The 15,906-nt window shown below is 42.5% G+C and overlaps 1 protein-coding gene across 1 annotated transcript in view; it reads left to right on the top strand.

The window, feature by feature from the left end:
* The first annotated feature begins 566 nt into the window (after positions 1-566).
* The window catches only part of RLF (RLF zinc finger), a 54,384-nt gene continuing 39,044 nt past the window's right edge, over positions 567-15,906 (top strand). Inside the window, exons 1-3 of the mRNA XM_069803466.1 lie at positions 567-790; positions 6,549-6,703; positions 14,116-14,197. Of these exons, the coding sequence (XP_069659567.1) occupies positions 578-790; positions 6,549-6,703; positions 14,116-14,197 (450 nt within the window). The 5' untranslated portion in view covers positions 567-577. The remainder of the gene's footprint in view (positions 791-6,548; positions 6,704-14,115; positions 14,198-15,906) is intronic.

The following is a 15,906-nucleotide window of genomic DNA, read 5'->3' as shown; positions in this document are numbered from 1 at the left end:
ACCTACCTACTGGTGCTAGTTCTGGGACCAGCAGCAGGCTGAAAACTTCCAGCCCCTCCCCGTGACCTTCTCCTAAAGGCCCGGAGGAACACCGGTACCAATATCTACCAGGGTGGTGTCGCGTTTCTGCGTGGTAGCGGGTGAAGAAGCTCCCGGGAAGACGCCCCGCGCAACCCCAATCCACAGACCGCGCGGAGAGCCACGCTCAAGCGACAGCGGGGCTGGCCCGCGCCCGGCCCGCGCTGCCGCCGCGCTCCTCCCCTGCGCTCCCGCGCAGGTCGCCCCTCACCCGGGCCGGGACCGAGGCCGCCCGCGCTGTGCTGCCAGCCCCAGGCCCTGGTGGGCGAGGCGCGCGGCCACTGCCGGCGGGAGACGGACGGCCCCGCCCCCTGGTCCCTCCTCCTGGTCCCTCCCCCTCCTCCTCCTCCTCCTCCCCGCAGGAGACCTGCGCGCCTGCGCTGGGCTCCCGTCGCGTCACGTGACCCCGCTCGACGGGAGGGATCCGCTCGCTGCCCCAGAAGGCGGGTCGCGTGGACAGCGACACGCGCGTCGTGTCACGTGATGCTGTCCCAGGACGATGATGTCAGTGGCTACCGGTCACGTGATCCTTGCCTACGCGCAGTGGGGCCGGGTGCAGATGGCGGACGCTGAGGCCGAGGCGGCTCCGCGGCCCGAGATGCAGCGGCTGGTGGCGGCGCTCCGAGCCCGCCTCTGGCAGCTGCAGACGGAGCTGCGTGAGCAGGAGGTGTCGGAGACTTCGTCCCGCGCCTACTGCCGGGGCTTCTGCCAGGTAGGGGCCGGGCAGGGGTGGGCCGCGGCGCGGGCTGCAGGCAGGGTTGCCGGGGCCGCGGCGGGCCCGGCGGGCCTACCCCCGCCGCGGTGCGCGCCCAGCGCTGCCGGCGGCCAAGGGCTGCCGTTCTGCGGGCCTCCGCTCGCTCCTCCGGAGCTGCCGCGGCGCGGCCCGGGGCTCGCAGCGGCGTGCGCCGCTGCCGAGCGGGGACGTGCGCGCCCTGCACGACAGGGTGCCCCCGCGGGCGCTCCGCTGCCAGCCTGGGTGCCCCCGCGGGCGCTCCGCTGCCAGCCTGGGTGCCCCCGCGGGCGCTCCGCTGCCAGCCTGGGTGCCCCCGCGGGCGCTCCGCTGCCAGCCTGGGTGCCCCCGCGGGCGCTCCGCTGCCAGCCTGGGTGCCCCCGCGGGCGCTCCGCTGCCAGCCTGGGTGCCCCCGCGGGCGCTCCGCTGCCAGCCTGGGTGCCCCCGCGGGCGCTCCGCTGCCAGCCTGGGTGCCCCCGCGGGCGCTCCGCTGCCAGCCTGGGTGCCCCCGCGGGCGCTCCGCTGCCAGCCTGGGTGCCCCCGCGGGCGCTCCGCTGCCAGCCTGGGTGCCCCCGCGGGCGCTCCGCTGCCAGCCTGGGTGCCCCCGCGGGCGCTCCGCTGCCAGCCTGGGTGCCCCCGCGGGCGCTCCGCTGCCAGCCTGGGGCCGGGCCCGTTATACCGAGGGAGCCGATCGCCTTTGGGCCACGGCAGCGCCTCGGGCCTGGACAGCTGGTGGCCCCTGGGAGGTTCCTGGGGCAGGTGGGCGGTCTTGGCTCTGTTCCTAGAACTCTCCCGTTCTGTTCTTTACCTGTCTCAGGATCAAAACTCTGTGTTCCGCCTGGATTGAGATCTGCTGTGGCATAAACAATGCTTGCTGGTTTGCGAAGGCCTGCAGTTCACATAAGTCATGAATGAGCTGCTGTGGTCTGGTGATCTTGCTTGAGTACTTGCTTAATGCAACTTAGGCTAAGCACCAGCAATTTCTGAACAGAGCCACTAACTTCCAGAAGAAGAGCTGAACTTGATTAAAGTCGCAGTGATGGAGATAACTTATTCTTAAACTCTTTCAGTGGTTAATTAGTGTTTGCTTCCCGCACAGCATCATTTACTGTGAGCTCTAAGGTTGAATAATTGTTAGGTCGCTGGGTTGGAGAGCCATCCCTGTTGAATCTGAAGAGATTATGGTTTCTAAAATAAAAATAAAAAAAAAATCTGTTTTACAAGCTAGTTTAACCACACCTCTGCTGATACAGCCACTGCGTTTGAATGGTGAGTGGCAAAACTGGATGCCAAATGAGACAAAAAATCCTACTGCTGCGTTACAGTTAAGTGATATTACCCTTCACAGTCTTCCATTTTACATCCACAGGTTGTGTACTTTGCCATATCGTTCTGGGAGAATGTTTAGCTCATTGCTTACCAAAACAAAAGGAGGAGTTTATTTGTTAGGTTTCAAAACTCCTGCTTCTCAAACTGAAGGATGCTGCTGCTGTTGCATACTGCTATGTATGTCCCAAGTTAAGCATACTGTTAAGATCTGTGACCTCACCTTTACATGAGGTCTTTATAATGTCTGTGACTTGCTCCATGTTTCAGGTTTTGCTAAAACTGTTTCCACTGGCATTCATTGCATCAGCACGTTGAAACAAATATTCAGCTAACACTTAGTAGAGGTTGTCAAGATGATCAATATATGTAGATGTCCAGTCACCTGGATTAGATTGGTACAGATAAAGCTTTAGAGGTACTTGATCAGTGGAGTTCGATGGAAGACAGTTCTGTTACCTAAAAAAACCAAACAAACCCTAAATCCTGTCCCACAAAAATGTAGATCTCTTTAGGTCTTTGTGCTGTCTTTGAATGGTAGTCTCGTTTTAGAACACTGTGATAGATAGTACAGATAAAAATGAAAAAGATCTGTCTTGTGTTGCCCTCAGTTTGGGACATTTCTGATTGTCATGACTGTACACCAAGAGATACAGTGGAAAACGTGAAATTGCAAATCTGTTATGCAGCAACTTCAATGGAGTATGAATTTGTGATGTCATTGTGCAGTCAAACCACTGTGGTTAGGATGTAATTTTACATCTTGGTTTCTCCTTCTGACTGGGCATGTTTGTGAATGTTGCACAGTTTGAGTGATAAAACTTAAAAATAACTTAAGGTCTGCCCCTAAGTGAAATTTAAGGAGCTCAACTTAATTTTGTATTAGCATCTTGGAGGGAACCACTGGTATCTTGTTGTAAGCTTATTAAACTACAGCAGAGCATGCCTAGAGAGAAGCTAAATTTAACTGGGCTTAAATACGACCTTGGGAAGCAGTTGCAATGAGGGTAGCTTAAATGTTTTGGGGTAGCAATGGATTTGCCATCCTGTGTGTACATGTGTGGCATGGTCCTGAAAGGTGCTCTGTTTTGCTGTGGAAGTTACCAAGGCTGTTGGGACACAACAAACTGTGAACCAGATCAGTAGTTTTCCTATGCTTTGAGCTGTCTGGATGCTACATTTTACTACATGTGAACTTGTGCTGCCACGTGCAGCTTTCCAGTAGCTCTTCTTGAGAGTGATGTCGGATGGCACAATTTCCTTGAAGATCCCTATTTTTGAGCAGGGGAGTAAGATTACTGTCCAGGGTAACACAGCAAAGAAACTCATGAAGCCTAAATAGTGGGTTGATTCTGCAACTTTATATTGTACAAGTGTGAATGCTTTACATATTCACCTTAGGAAAAACACGTCTGTTGGGGAGCTCAATATGTACCCAAACAGCCAACTAGAATGAACGATGTGTGTGTGTTTGAGGGTGTACTATCATAAATATGAAGAACAGTTATCAGTGAAGCAGGGGTTGTAGGACATCAGAGCATCCCATGTGCCAATACCCAGAACCTGTTGGCTTGCTGAAATTATTGAAGGTGACACAGTTGAGGACTGTCAATTGCAATCAGGTATGTTTAAGAAGAGGTGGAAGTTGTTGGTTTTTTTTTTCTTTAATGGAGACTTAAAGCTGTAGTAACAGGTCAGGCAACTTGGACATGTTTAAATTGGTTCTGAGCAAAAAATTGATGCTTCAGAAGAAATGCAGCTAAGCAGGTATTCCAGCATTGCAGGACATGAGAATCTATGCAGTGTTGAGGACCTAGGCTGGTCTGTAGATTACACAGTAGGTGGATGTGTGTGGCCTCTGCTCTTCCCCCACTTGCCAATTAGATGTGTTACTGTTGTCAAAGGAAAGAGGATAGAATAAAGTGTAAGTGGATGTGTGTTAACCAGACTTAAAATGTTTGAATACACTCTTCAGGTAATTAGACTGTAAGGTAGTATTTGCTTATAAAATTGTTACTTGACTGTTCGTTAAGCATGTAGATTATTTAATTCTGACAAGTTAAAAATTATCTAATTTTATCTTGTATATAGACTGCCAGAAAAAGTCTGTAGTGGACTATTAAAACTTATATTGCTTGTGAAATAGCAGAAGGGCTTTTAAGAGCCATTGTAATAACAGTTACTGTGTTTTGCTTGTTTGTCAGTATGCTAATACTAATAGCATAATAATGTTCAAAACTACATATCTTTAAAGTTCAAGCTCTTAATAAGGCTCTTGCCTTGAATCTGTCTTATACACCAAAGCCATCATTGCTCATCTCTTTGGGGAGAAGTTTCTGATAAATCGCTGCTCAACAAATTGCTAATACAGCTGTAGGACTTTGATCTCAATGCTAGGATTGCACTCAAGCAAGGGTAAAGTGTTTTCTAGTAAGTTTAATTAATCTTAGGAAATATTCTACCATGTTTTATGGTTTACACAGACTTGATAGTTTGTGATCTAAGTCTGTGTCAAAAATTGAGTACTAAATTTGCCTTTTTAAATAGATTGGTTTTAATGGATGTATTTTTATAAAAGTGCAGAGCTTTGTATGTTTGTTCTTCTATTTCTGTAGTCACTATAATGATAGCATTACAGTTGGGTTTACTAAACAGATGATTTTATGATAGTCATCAGTTGAGTATCTCTAGGCATTACAGCTTGACAGCCTTAATGCTTCTAATGCCATATATAATTTGAGTTATATTATCAAATCCTTCATTAATCTGTTAGAGAAGCACTTAGACCAGTTAGTTTCTAGTCATTCATAGCTTCTGTTAATGATCTTTGTGCTGTGTTTAAGGATGACTTCTGTAAACTTCCAGTCTTCCCTTCCCACACCCTCCTTATGTCTTTGTTAATATTGTGTGGGTTTTTGGAAAGTTTGTAACTTTCATTCACCTAGGCATTATATTACTGATACTGAGTTCTGAGAGAATAATTTACAAAACGGTCTTGATTTTTACTGATTCTTAGGTGGTATTTTTTATAGATTTTTTCTTTCTTAAATGTCACACATGATTGTGCCAGTCTAGTGGATATCTGCATATTTATTTTTTTTACCCTAGGACTTATATTGTATAGTTAGATCACTGACATAACACCAGATAGTCCACAAAATAGTGTGTAGCTGGCTACTTATTTCTGGCTGTGTTGGAAGTTAGGCTTCGTTTTAGAAGCTTCTGACCATTATAATGACTGCACTTGGCTTTGTAAGCTCATTGTAGGGTCTGTTCAGTAGTGTCCTCCTTCCAGTCATAATCTGATGTGATCATGTGTTTGTTTAAGTTGTTAAAATAAATTGGTTACGAGTCCCAACTTGAAGTGAAGTAATTTGAAGCCTGGTATGACCTGATCATCGTCTTAGGACAAGTTGGCTTGTATTGAATTATAGGGTGGGGCACTCTGAGCTTTTTTTTCATACAGTCTTGGCCCTAAGGGTTCCACAAAGTATAGTCTTTTTCATTGTTTTTTGTTTTCTTCGCAGCTGGCCTTAATCAAGATTGGTACCTTGTTTGGTCTAGGGAGGGTGCAACATGAGAGAGGGATTGTAACTGGTAAGAACACAAGCATAACTGGTCTGGAGTTGTAGGAGGGCGTGCATACAGAGAAGGGATGGTGCTTGTGAAGCAAGCTGCTAATAGAGCTAAGGTGTCCTTAGCTCAGTGCCCTGCCTTGCTCTCAATATTACTTTATAACCTGTAGGAAAATAACATGGTAGTGTAGTGAAGTTTTAAAATGGTTGGGAGATACTACTGTCATCCCTATGCTGATTTTTGAAACTTATTTTGATTTCTCTTAAAACTAGCTAGATTTTACATTGCTTCTTCAGTACGGTGTTGGGATAATGTAGGATTGCTATGGTCAAGTAGTAAAATCTAAGGTAATTTTGCATTTGAAAAATGACTACATAACGGTCTGATCTGGGTTTTGTGTTCTCTTCATGTTTGTTGTATGGGTAATGCATATATCTTTCAAATACTACAGCTGGAATAATGTTCTTAACCTTGAACACCTTACCTATTTTTCTGCATTCTCACTAGTAATAAAGATTCCAGTGTTACACACGTGGTTCTGTCTCTGGCAGTTGTACAAAAGAAGCTGAGTGCAGAACTTCTCCCTGGGTTTTTAACTTAACAGTTCACATTTCTGCCGATTGCGTCTAGCTTGCTCCCCAGTAGAAATTCTGATAACTTTATCAAGGGAGAACTTCTGTTGACGAGAAAAGCTACCATTTTTAAATTTCCCTCTGAGTAAAAACTTCTCAGCTTCCACTATTCTTCCACTGTATATGCTTGATATTGCATATTGATACTTGTTTTTTAGACACAAGTACGTTATGAGAACTTCTAATGATAACTCATTTTCTTTCAGACACTACTTCAGTATGCTGGCAGTCGGGGTGCATCGGAACATATTTTACCTTTTTTGGAAGTATATCGAATCTCCATCCAAAGCTTTGCTAATGCACGACCTTACTTGACTACAGAATGTGAAGATGTTCTTTTGGTACTTGGCAGGCTAGTGCTGTAAGTTTTAAGTTGGTACATTAATATTTAAAAAATAAAAAAAGGAACTGTACTTTATAAATGAAAGGGCAAGATGTTGAAATAGTGTAATGCTTAATTTGACAACTGTGTTTAAGATTTATTATCTAGTAAATGTCTTTAGTACTTTTTTTAATCATACCGCAAAAAGATACTTGAGCATTTTGTTAATTAATGTGAACAAGGCTTTGTTCTTCTGTATTTGGATAATCGTGCAGGTATTAGGAAGGTTCTGTTCTTTCTTAAACATTCTGAAAATTATTAATATTTTCTGTAGAAAAAGCTTAGTGTGATCCTCATTAAACAGAAGCTTTAATATTAGACCATGCATGGATTAATAAACCTGTATCATTTGCTCTGCGGTTGCTGCTTTTGTGTGTCCTTTCCCAAGGTAGTTCTGAACATGTCCCTTTCTGAAAAGGATAAGCTGGTTTGTATTTATGGCAATCTAAGTTGTGCATGTGGGCTGTTGCAATAGGATCGCAAAATAGAGTAGAGTAGTTCAGCCTGAGCTCTTTGACAAGTGTTTGTAGACATGACTTAAAGCACAGCAGTTCTTCAAACAAAAGAGAGAACTATTTTACAGTCCATCAGCTAAGTTGGAATAGTAGTTCCTCAAAGAGTGTTTTAAGTGCAAAGCAGCTATTTGTAATTGAAGAGTGTAGCCTGAGGGCTTTCACATACACCGGAGTATAATCAGTTACTAGGCAGAGCCTGAGAAGGATAACTTGATGCCTTGGTCACTCCTTGCTGGTAAGGTTTCATTCTAGGGGGGGAGGGTGAAGATCTAGAACCTTGAATGTAAAGATCATTATAGAATAATAGCAATTCTGTGACAGTTTTTCAGTGGGCTATTTTTTCTTTGTTATTAGTAGCTTACTTGCTTTGTGGGCTGAATTCAAGTGTTCTTTTTGAGAAGGATTTTGCAATGAACTCCTTGGTCAAATGCTTTTTTTGTAACGTACTAACTTGCAATATAAATCAACAGCTCGGAACCATGTATCTCCATATGATGCCTTCAATATTTTTTTTTTTCTTAGAGTTAGAGAAATATGTGAACTAGGAGTGGGTTTTTTTGTTTGGTTGGGTTTTTTTAAACCTTCTGTCAAGAAGGGAAAACGTGAAATCAGGAAGTCTTAACTTCTTAACATGGAAACTGAAGACTTAAACTGCTAAATCATTTACCTGGTATATGATACATATATTTTTGGCAAAATATCTTAATTGCTTCAGCAGACTGTCCCTTTATGGATACAGTATTCTCATCTTCATCATATTATCTTTAATTAGCTTGTGTATTCTGCTGTTTCTTACTTATGTCACTTAAAAAGTTTGTCTTTCACTATCTTTCTATGCAGGTCATCCACACCTGGAGTACTTTCTATATATTTTGCCACTGTTATGTATTTTGGGGCAGGAATCCCAATTCTGTGTCAAAATTGCTTATCAAAATTGCTTTTTCCTTGGGAAAAATTAGAATATTCTGCTTCTGCTAATATGGTTTCTTCCATCTTTTAGTGTAAGGAGTTTGTTTGCTGTTGCTTGTATATTGAGAAAACTTTGTGGTGGAGGACAGTAGAGAGGCTGACTTGCTGGAATCTCCCCTTTTCTTGTTATGATTACATTTGAGAGGAATCTAAAGAATGAGAAAGACGAGTGAGGTTGCAGATAGGGTGAGGTAAATGGCATACCTAACTCAACTCCCCCATGTTTTTCTTCTACATAAGAGGTTCCAAGGGAGGGAGAAAGAAGTTAGAGCAGGGAATTAAAGATAAAAATTAAGTTCCATGAGAGAGGAAGACTATTACCTGGTTAGGGATGTGAAAGTGTACTGTTCCCCTGTAACTGTGATTTTTGGGGAGACAACTTGGTTACCCACAGCTGTCGTACACGCTATGTATTTTCAGACTTGAACCCTGATGAGAAATGAAAAGAACAAGCTTCCTCTTTTAAAGCAAAACTGCTCTACTTACTATTGAAATCCTCCTTGCCTTCCAACATCACTTCTGGAGGGGGGGGGGAAAGAACTTCCTCCTCCTGACATCCTTCTCAGCAGGGTGAGCCAGTAAGAGCAAAACTCAATATACTGTGGTTTTCTCTGCCTCCTGACCAGGTCAATTTTGTGTTCACAGTAAATCTGACATGATGTAGAGACTGTGCCCTCCATAAGAAACATGATGCTGATGCAGTGTGAGACCTTGTTGGACCACTGTCTAACCTTAGGATATAAAAGGAAAGCTTGGAGTGGTTGCTCTTGTAGGTTACAGATTTGGCAAATGATTGTGGAGAAACAGGAATGTTCTTCTTGGCCATGGCCATGAAGGGACATAACCTGCTTTGGTCAAGTTGGAACTCAGACTGCTTGTTTCCACAGCCACAAAGCACGACACATTCCCCTCACCCCCCAATATTACTATACCAAACATATTGCATCTATAGAAGAATTAATAAAGAATTAGCCATATCAATGGTGTCTTTCACTGAGATTTGGTTAGCTGGCTATCCTTGCAAACCTTAGGAAGCCCTTGAAGCTGATTGTTCGCTTGAGCTTCTGCCGGTGCTTTTTTTCTGAGGATACTGTAGCGGGGGGGTGGGGGAGGTGTCATTCCTGTTACCATCGGTATAAAAATTTTACTTTCATCTGAAAATAGTTTATATGGTCCTAAGATTAATAGATTAAAGTTTTAAAAGTAGAAAGAATTGTTTCCAGTTCACATTGTGTTTGCTAATAGCTAATATTTGACCGCTTTCTACCTTTTCCCGTTTGCTGTGACAGCACTGGTCTAAAAGGGAGTTTACCATTTCTACATCTTCAAGAAGGTGTTTATATGCTTTTTCAACCATAAAAAGAGAAAGGAGATCTGAATGTCATCTGGTCTAAGTAGCAAAACTGGATTCATCTGATAAGACCAGTGTCGTGGTTTAACCCCAGCCAGCACCCAAGCATCACGCAACTGCTCACTCACTCCCCACCCCCACCCCCCCCCCCAGTGGGATGGGGAGAAAATTGGGAAAAGAAGTAAAACTCGTGGGTTGAGATAAGAACGGTTTAATAGAACAGAAAAGAAGAAACTAATAATGATAAGACTAATAAAATGACAACAGTAGTAATAAAAGGATTGGAATTTACAAATGATGCACAGGGCAATTGCTCACCACCCGCTGACCAACACCCAGCTAGTCCCCAAGCCGCGATTCCCCGCCCCCACTTCCCAGTTCCTATACTAAATGGGATGTCACATGGTATGGAATACACCGTTGGCCAGTTTGGGTCAGGTGCCCTGGCTGTGTCCTGTGCCAGCTTTTTGTGCCCCTCCAGCTTTCTCACTGGCTGGGCATGAGAAGCTGAAAAATCCTTGACTATAGTCTAAACACTACTGAGCAACAACTGAAAACATCAGTGTTATCGCATACTGAACTCAAAACATAGCACTGTACCAGCTACTAGGAAGATGGTTAACTCTATCCCAGCTGAAACCAGGACAACCAGTCTACCTCAAACTTCTTGAGCTGTATCTCACCTACTGGTTGTACCTACTGAGTCTAACACATGTTGCTTCCAGGAACAGTGTGCTTGCTTTCCATAACACCTCTGTGAGGAGGCACGTGGGGCAGTTTGTCTGTCTAACAAAGCATTTCTCAATCTAATAAACTGTTGCAATTTGATTCACTAACTTGCATTTACCACTCTGCTGTCTATCATTAAGAGCTAACTCAAATCTTAGCAAGTGCAGGATAAGTCCTGGCAACAAGTGAACTACTCCTGCTGATCATCCAATGTATAATTAGTAATCTTTTTAATTCTAAGAAGCTTAGGATAAGATTTCTAATACAATCTAAAGATGAACACAATTCTGAAAGCTTTTAAAATTTACTTTTAAAAATTTCTTTCTTGAAATAGTAGTGAATGAGGTGTAAAGTGATTACAGAATAATTGTATGCAAATAATCTGTTGATTTTGGCCTAGAGTTGTTCCTTCCAAAATGAAGAAATTCAAATCTAGGAGACCTTCTCCTAAAAGATATTTTGAAGTTGAGTGTTTCAGATCAATGATTTTTTTAATAATGGAAGCATTCAAGCACCAGTTACAGTTTATTTGCAGAAATTGGTGTTGAAGTTTGGAATTGGCTTTTGTTTAAGTAAGAATTGTGGTGGTACTGGTAGAGTTGGGTAGAAAGGCTTGACTTTATGAAGTGGTCCTGGTATTTTGATTTGTGGTCTTAGCCATGATACCTAAATTCCGTTTAGTTGCATTACAGTAAAGAAATGAGCTTTCAGGGATAGAGGTGCATTTTGAAGTGTTGTATAATAAGGACCAAAAGGAAGAATTAAGCTAAATGGCCATTTCTCCCCCTTGCCAGTAGAGAAGTCTGGCTAGTCTTTATGCAGCTGTGTGTTTGAGTCAATTCTTACACAAAAACTTAGGCAATTGACTTAGAATTCTAACTATTTTTCTGCCAAGGAAATTGTAATTGGAATATCTGGATATTACTTTTGCAGTTGTGCCGTAAGTTGTTTTATGTGGTGGCTATACACCCGGAGCTCCAGATTTCTCATGGAGTAATTTCAAGCTAGAGTGCTTGGTGTTGCAATCCTGAGGAAGACTTAAGGACTCACAACAAAAGAATTTGCGGTTTTTGGTTCAGCTCAGTCCTGTGGTAGCACAACAGATGATAACTCTTGAAGCATAAATTCAGCCTCTTGTCTTCATAGACTGTCATCTCACTCTGTATACACAATGCTTTGAAAATCTACTTTCAGATCTTTTTCACTGTCCAAGTAGCACCTTAAGGGTTAAGTACAGAAAAGTGATTTGTAAAACCTTGCTTTGCCATTTTGTTTAAACCTGGTATTTTATGTAATCAATATCATATATATATATATATGAAAAAGTAATATTCTAGAAAAAGTATTTGTGGGAATTAAAAGAGTGGAAGTAGATGGGATTGGTTGACTGAAAATGAGGTGTGCATCAAAAGACTTTTCAAAAGCACATTAACCGTGAAGTTTGCAAATGTTTTATTTGATGAAAAGAGTCTCTTTATGACATGCATGAAAATTAGACACATACCTAGTGGGTTTTTTTGTTGGGTTTGTTTTCTTATGTTAAAATAGTGTTCAGCTGCTGTGAGAATGTTTAAAGTTGGTTTTGATAGTCTAGTAGCAACCACCTGGGTCTAGACATCTGGACTGGTCAATTAACTTGGATTGCCAAGCTTGAGTACAATACAAGGGAGAAGTAAGTCCTGATTATTTTATAATATTGAGACCTATGACAGTTGGAATATCTGGTGATCCTGTTGCCCACTTTTTCATGGATGTAGTAATGATTGAGATTCTAGTGTCTGATAATGTGAATAATTACTGGATGACAGTGATGAAGGCTATTGTATTTTCTGCATAATAGTGTTTAGAGCTTTTGCAGGTCTAAACCTCTATTTAAAGGAACAGGATTGGGTGGTGAAGGCAAACTTCTGAAATGTGAAAAAGGTGGCCAGATGTTAATTCATTATTTGTCCATTTGATCTTGTTTATGTATATTACTGCTGAATCTGGCTAAAAACTGATAAGGCATAGCATTTTGCAGGTAACTGTTCAAAGTATTTATTTATCAAGAGTCAGGAGGAAGGGGGAAAGGAAAGCGATTCTTTTTGGGTACTAAGCAGTTTTGAAACTCATGTTTGCTTTATGGTCATCTCTTCCTTTTCCCTTTCCCCAAGCTCAGCTCTTCTGTCTATGGTAAAACTGAATGTGTTGTCCTGTCATTCTTCTATTTAGTATTTGGGAGTGGAGGTTTTGAAGAAAAAAATAGCATGAGTTGGAACTAACAATGTAGATGTAGCTTATAGCGATTATTCAGTGCATTTATTACATGCAGAGTCTTAGACTAGTTTTCTTTCCTTATATTGCCGTGACTTATGAGAACATTTTTGCTGTGTGTAAATCTTGTGAATCTCTAGACATTGTCATAGTTAACACGTTTAGTTTGATTAGGTCAAATTGTTCTGTGCAGCAGCTGGGGTTTAGGTAATCCATATGTCCCGTACAAGGTTAGATAGCCCCTGTTTGAGAACAATATAGGCAGTAGTCCTGCCATTGCTTTGTCTCCTAGAAAACAGTGATTCTTGTTCTCCAAGACTTTTCCCTGGAATGAGGTGGATATGCTAAATACATACAGTTGCTTCCTTTTTGTTTTTGAAAAGGGATAGCGTTGACCTGATGGTCTAAATGAGGGAATATCAAGTAGGACTTGCTTTCCTCTGCTTCTGTTTTTGGAATATGAACTTATGTATGGAATATATAGGTCTCAAATTTGCTGGGTATTTCAGAGATGTTAAAACTTTCTGAACCCTTCCCACTTTCCTAAATTTTCATTTGGAAAACCTGATACACAGCAGAAATTCACATGCCACTGTGATGGGGCTGACTCATACTAACATTAATTGTTACATCCCATTTTCAACTGTGTCAACAAACTTCCCTAGGTGTGAAATTAAGACTGGGTGACTAGTGTCCTGTTTTTAAGCAGGACCTTGGCTTAATGAAGAAATAAGGGGATGTTCTCCACCTGTGTTGTGTAGATAACTGAGCTACACAAATACAGCAGCTCCCTGAATTAATGAACTGGGAATTTTACAATCTGATCTATTTAAGTCTGACTTTAATCTGAACATCTTTTGTATGCATATCAATGTGGGTGGGGTTTTTTTGCTTTGGTAAGCTCTTGAGCTTGTTGCTGTTTGCACCATAGGTATTTGAATGTTTCCTCTCCCCCCATGCTATCAAAGACTCATAAGCTGTTTCTAGGAATCTATTCTGCAGGTCTGTTTCTGTACTGATGCTCTTCTTGACATCGCTTCTCAGTCTGTTGCTTTTAGGATACTGCTAGGGATCTGTTCTCTAGGTCCATTTCTGTGCTGATGCATGGATCTTCTGTCAAGCTGTTCTTCAGTTTTGTTTTCTTATATATGTCAGATCTGAAACTTTAAGTTAGGTAAAGCTGGCTTTCATTCTCACTCTAGGCAAAGATACCATGCTGGGATCAAATGAGTTTTATTCATAATGGATATTAGGATTCCTTTGTGAGAGGAAAGAGCAGAAATTCTGTAATGCAACGTTCCTGAGCCATGTTGAACAGACTATCTTGGATTATAAGAGTAGCTGCAATCTTATCCTAGCAAGATTGTGCATAGTAAAAAGCACTCTTTCCATGTGATGACTCATTCCTGATTCTAGGGCTGTTTCTGGCCTTTAAGTGATTTGTGCAGTCAAACATGTTTCAATGTTACTGTCATTTCTTATCTGAATGCTAAGTAAAATGTGCCACAGATGATGTTTAATGTAACGACAGAATGTGTTCAGGTAGCTTGCTTACTTGCCTCTTACTTTTCCAGGAGTTGTTTTGAGCTACTGCTTTCAATTCCTGAAAGTGAATTGCCGCATGAGGTGTGGTTAGGATTCCATCAGTCCATACAGGTAAGTGTTCTGAATTTCTTTTTTCCAATTTGCATATTAAAAAAAAAAAAAAGGCAGCTGTTATGCTCCTTTTCTTCTACCCTTGCCCTGAATTCCGCCTGTCCTGTATTGCTGTTATCTAGGCAGCAAGAATTTCTGAGCAGCAAAAGACTAACTGCAAGAGTGATATTGGCAGCCCTAGGCCCAACAGCAGATTTATGACTACATAATCAATGGCAACTGCAGCAAGAGAACTGTAGCAAATCTTGATCTATCTAATGGTTTGTGTGAGAGTAAGACTGAGTTAGATGGAGTGATGTAACAGCTCTGAAGTATTACTTTGAAGGTGACTTAAAAAGCTTTTGTGGAGATCTGAGTGGTAAGTTAGTGTCGATTCCTGATTTGAGAGGGATGAAAATAGTAGGACAGGTCTTTAGTCCAGGTGGTTTCTAGAAGTGTTTCTTCTGAGGTGGTGCTGAAACAAGCTCATAATACTACTACTCCTACACTCAAATGAAGGTGGCTCTTGTAGGCTATGTCGGAGGAAGAGATGTTTTCAAGGTTTTAGTCTGGAGGTAGTACCCAGCTGACTGCAATGACTTGTGTTCTTTGTGGAGCTGAAAGACAGGAGTGGTAGTCTTGCTGTGTTTATACTAATAGACCCTTCCAGGACCAGGGACTGATCTGTTGCTATTGCCTGTTCTGGCTTTAACTGTGACTGATGAAGTTGGAAGCTAGTATCAGTTATAAGTTACTGAAGTAAAGACTTTGGCTGGATGTAGTTGGAAGTAAGTGAACTTAGACCTTGCAGCTGTCCTTGTGCAGACCTTGCCACAAGTCCTTATACCTCTGTGACTGCGGATTTTGTCAGTCTGTGAGGCTTGGCTGCTGCTGCTGCAGTAGCTCTGAAGATGCAGGTGTAGAGGTTCTGAAGGAGTTTCTACTTTTGTTTCACTCGCAGTCAGGGAAATTGCAGGTGCGGAAACTCTTCAGTAGACTGAAGGTGAATAAACCTGGCACTTTATACTGAGAGAAACAGACTAGTAGAGCTTTGTAGTCCTCCTAGTAGTGGTAGGGACAGAGGTGGTCTGTGGCTGGTGACTTCAGGTGTGGACAGACCTCTTTTTTCCTGAAATATCATGGAATACTTACTATCATAGCAACCCTAAAAACAGTTGGGTGTGGCATGTACTTGGTAATAGAAAGAAGTGCAGTAGGTACATTTTAGATCCTATGGTCTTAGTGGTGTCAAAGATGTGTCCTTTATTTTGAGTGCTGGTGCATAAGTCCTGTGACTCCCTTAGTGACTACAGCAGATCATAGTGGCCATTGCAGCAACCCAGAACCAAGTTTGAAGGTATATCAGTTTATTTTGACAATACCCAGCTATGCCATCTATTACACACAGTCTGTAACTATTAGCCATGGTGTTGCAGATGCTAGATCTGTGCTCTCAACCCATTCATTTTTGGGGATGCCACAAATAAGGGTGGTCAGCCACAGGTTCATCTTTTGTGTTAGAGCTGATGGAAGAAGTTGAAACTTACTGTTTACAAGGTAGCCCTTAAATTCACTAATCTGGTCTTCCTTGGCCAAGGAGTGAATCATAGAATACCAGGTTGGAAAGGACTTCAAGGATCATCTGGTCCAACCTTTCTTGGCAAAAACACAGTCTAGACAAGATGGCTCAGCACTCTGTCCAGCTGAATCTTAGAAGTGTCCAACGTTGG

The sequence above is a fragment of the Haliaeetus albicilla genome, chromosome 16, assembly GCF_947461875.1.
Source record: "Haliaeetus albicilla chromosome 16, bHalAlb1.1, whole genome shotgun sequence".
In the NCBI taxonomy this organism is placed as follows: domain Eukaryota; kingdom Metazoa; phylum Chordata; class Aves; order Accipitriformes; family Accipitridae; genus Haliaeetus; species Haliaeetus albicilla.
The sequence above is the reverse complement of the archived record's forward strand: the minus strand, read 5'-3'. Positions and strand labels throughout refer to the sequence as shown.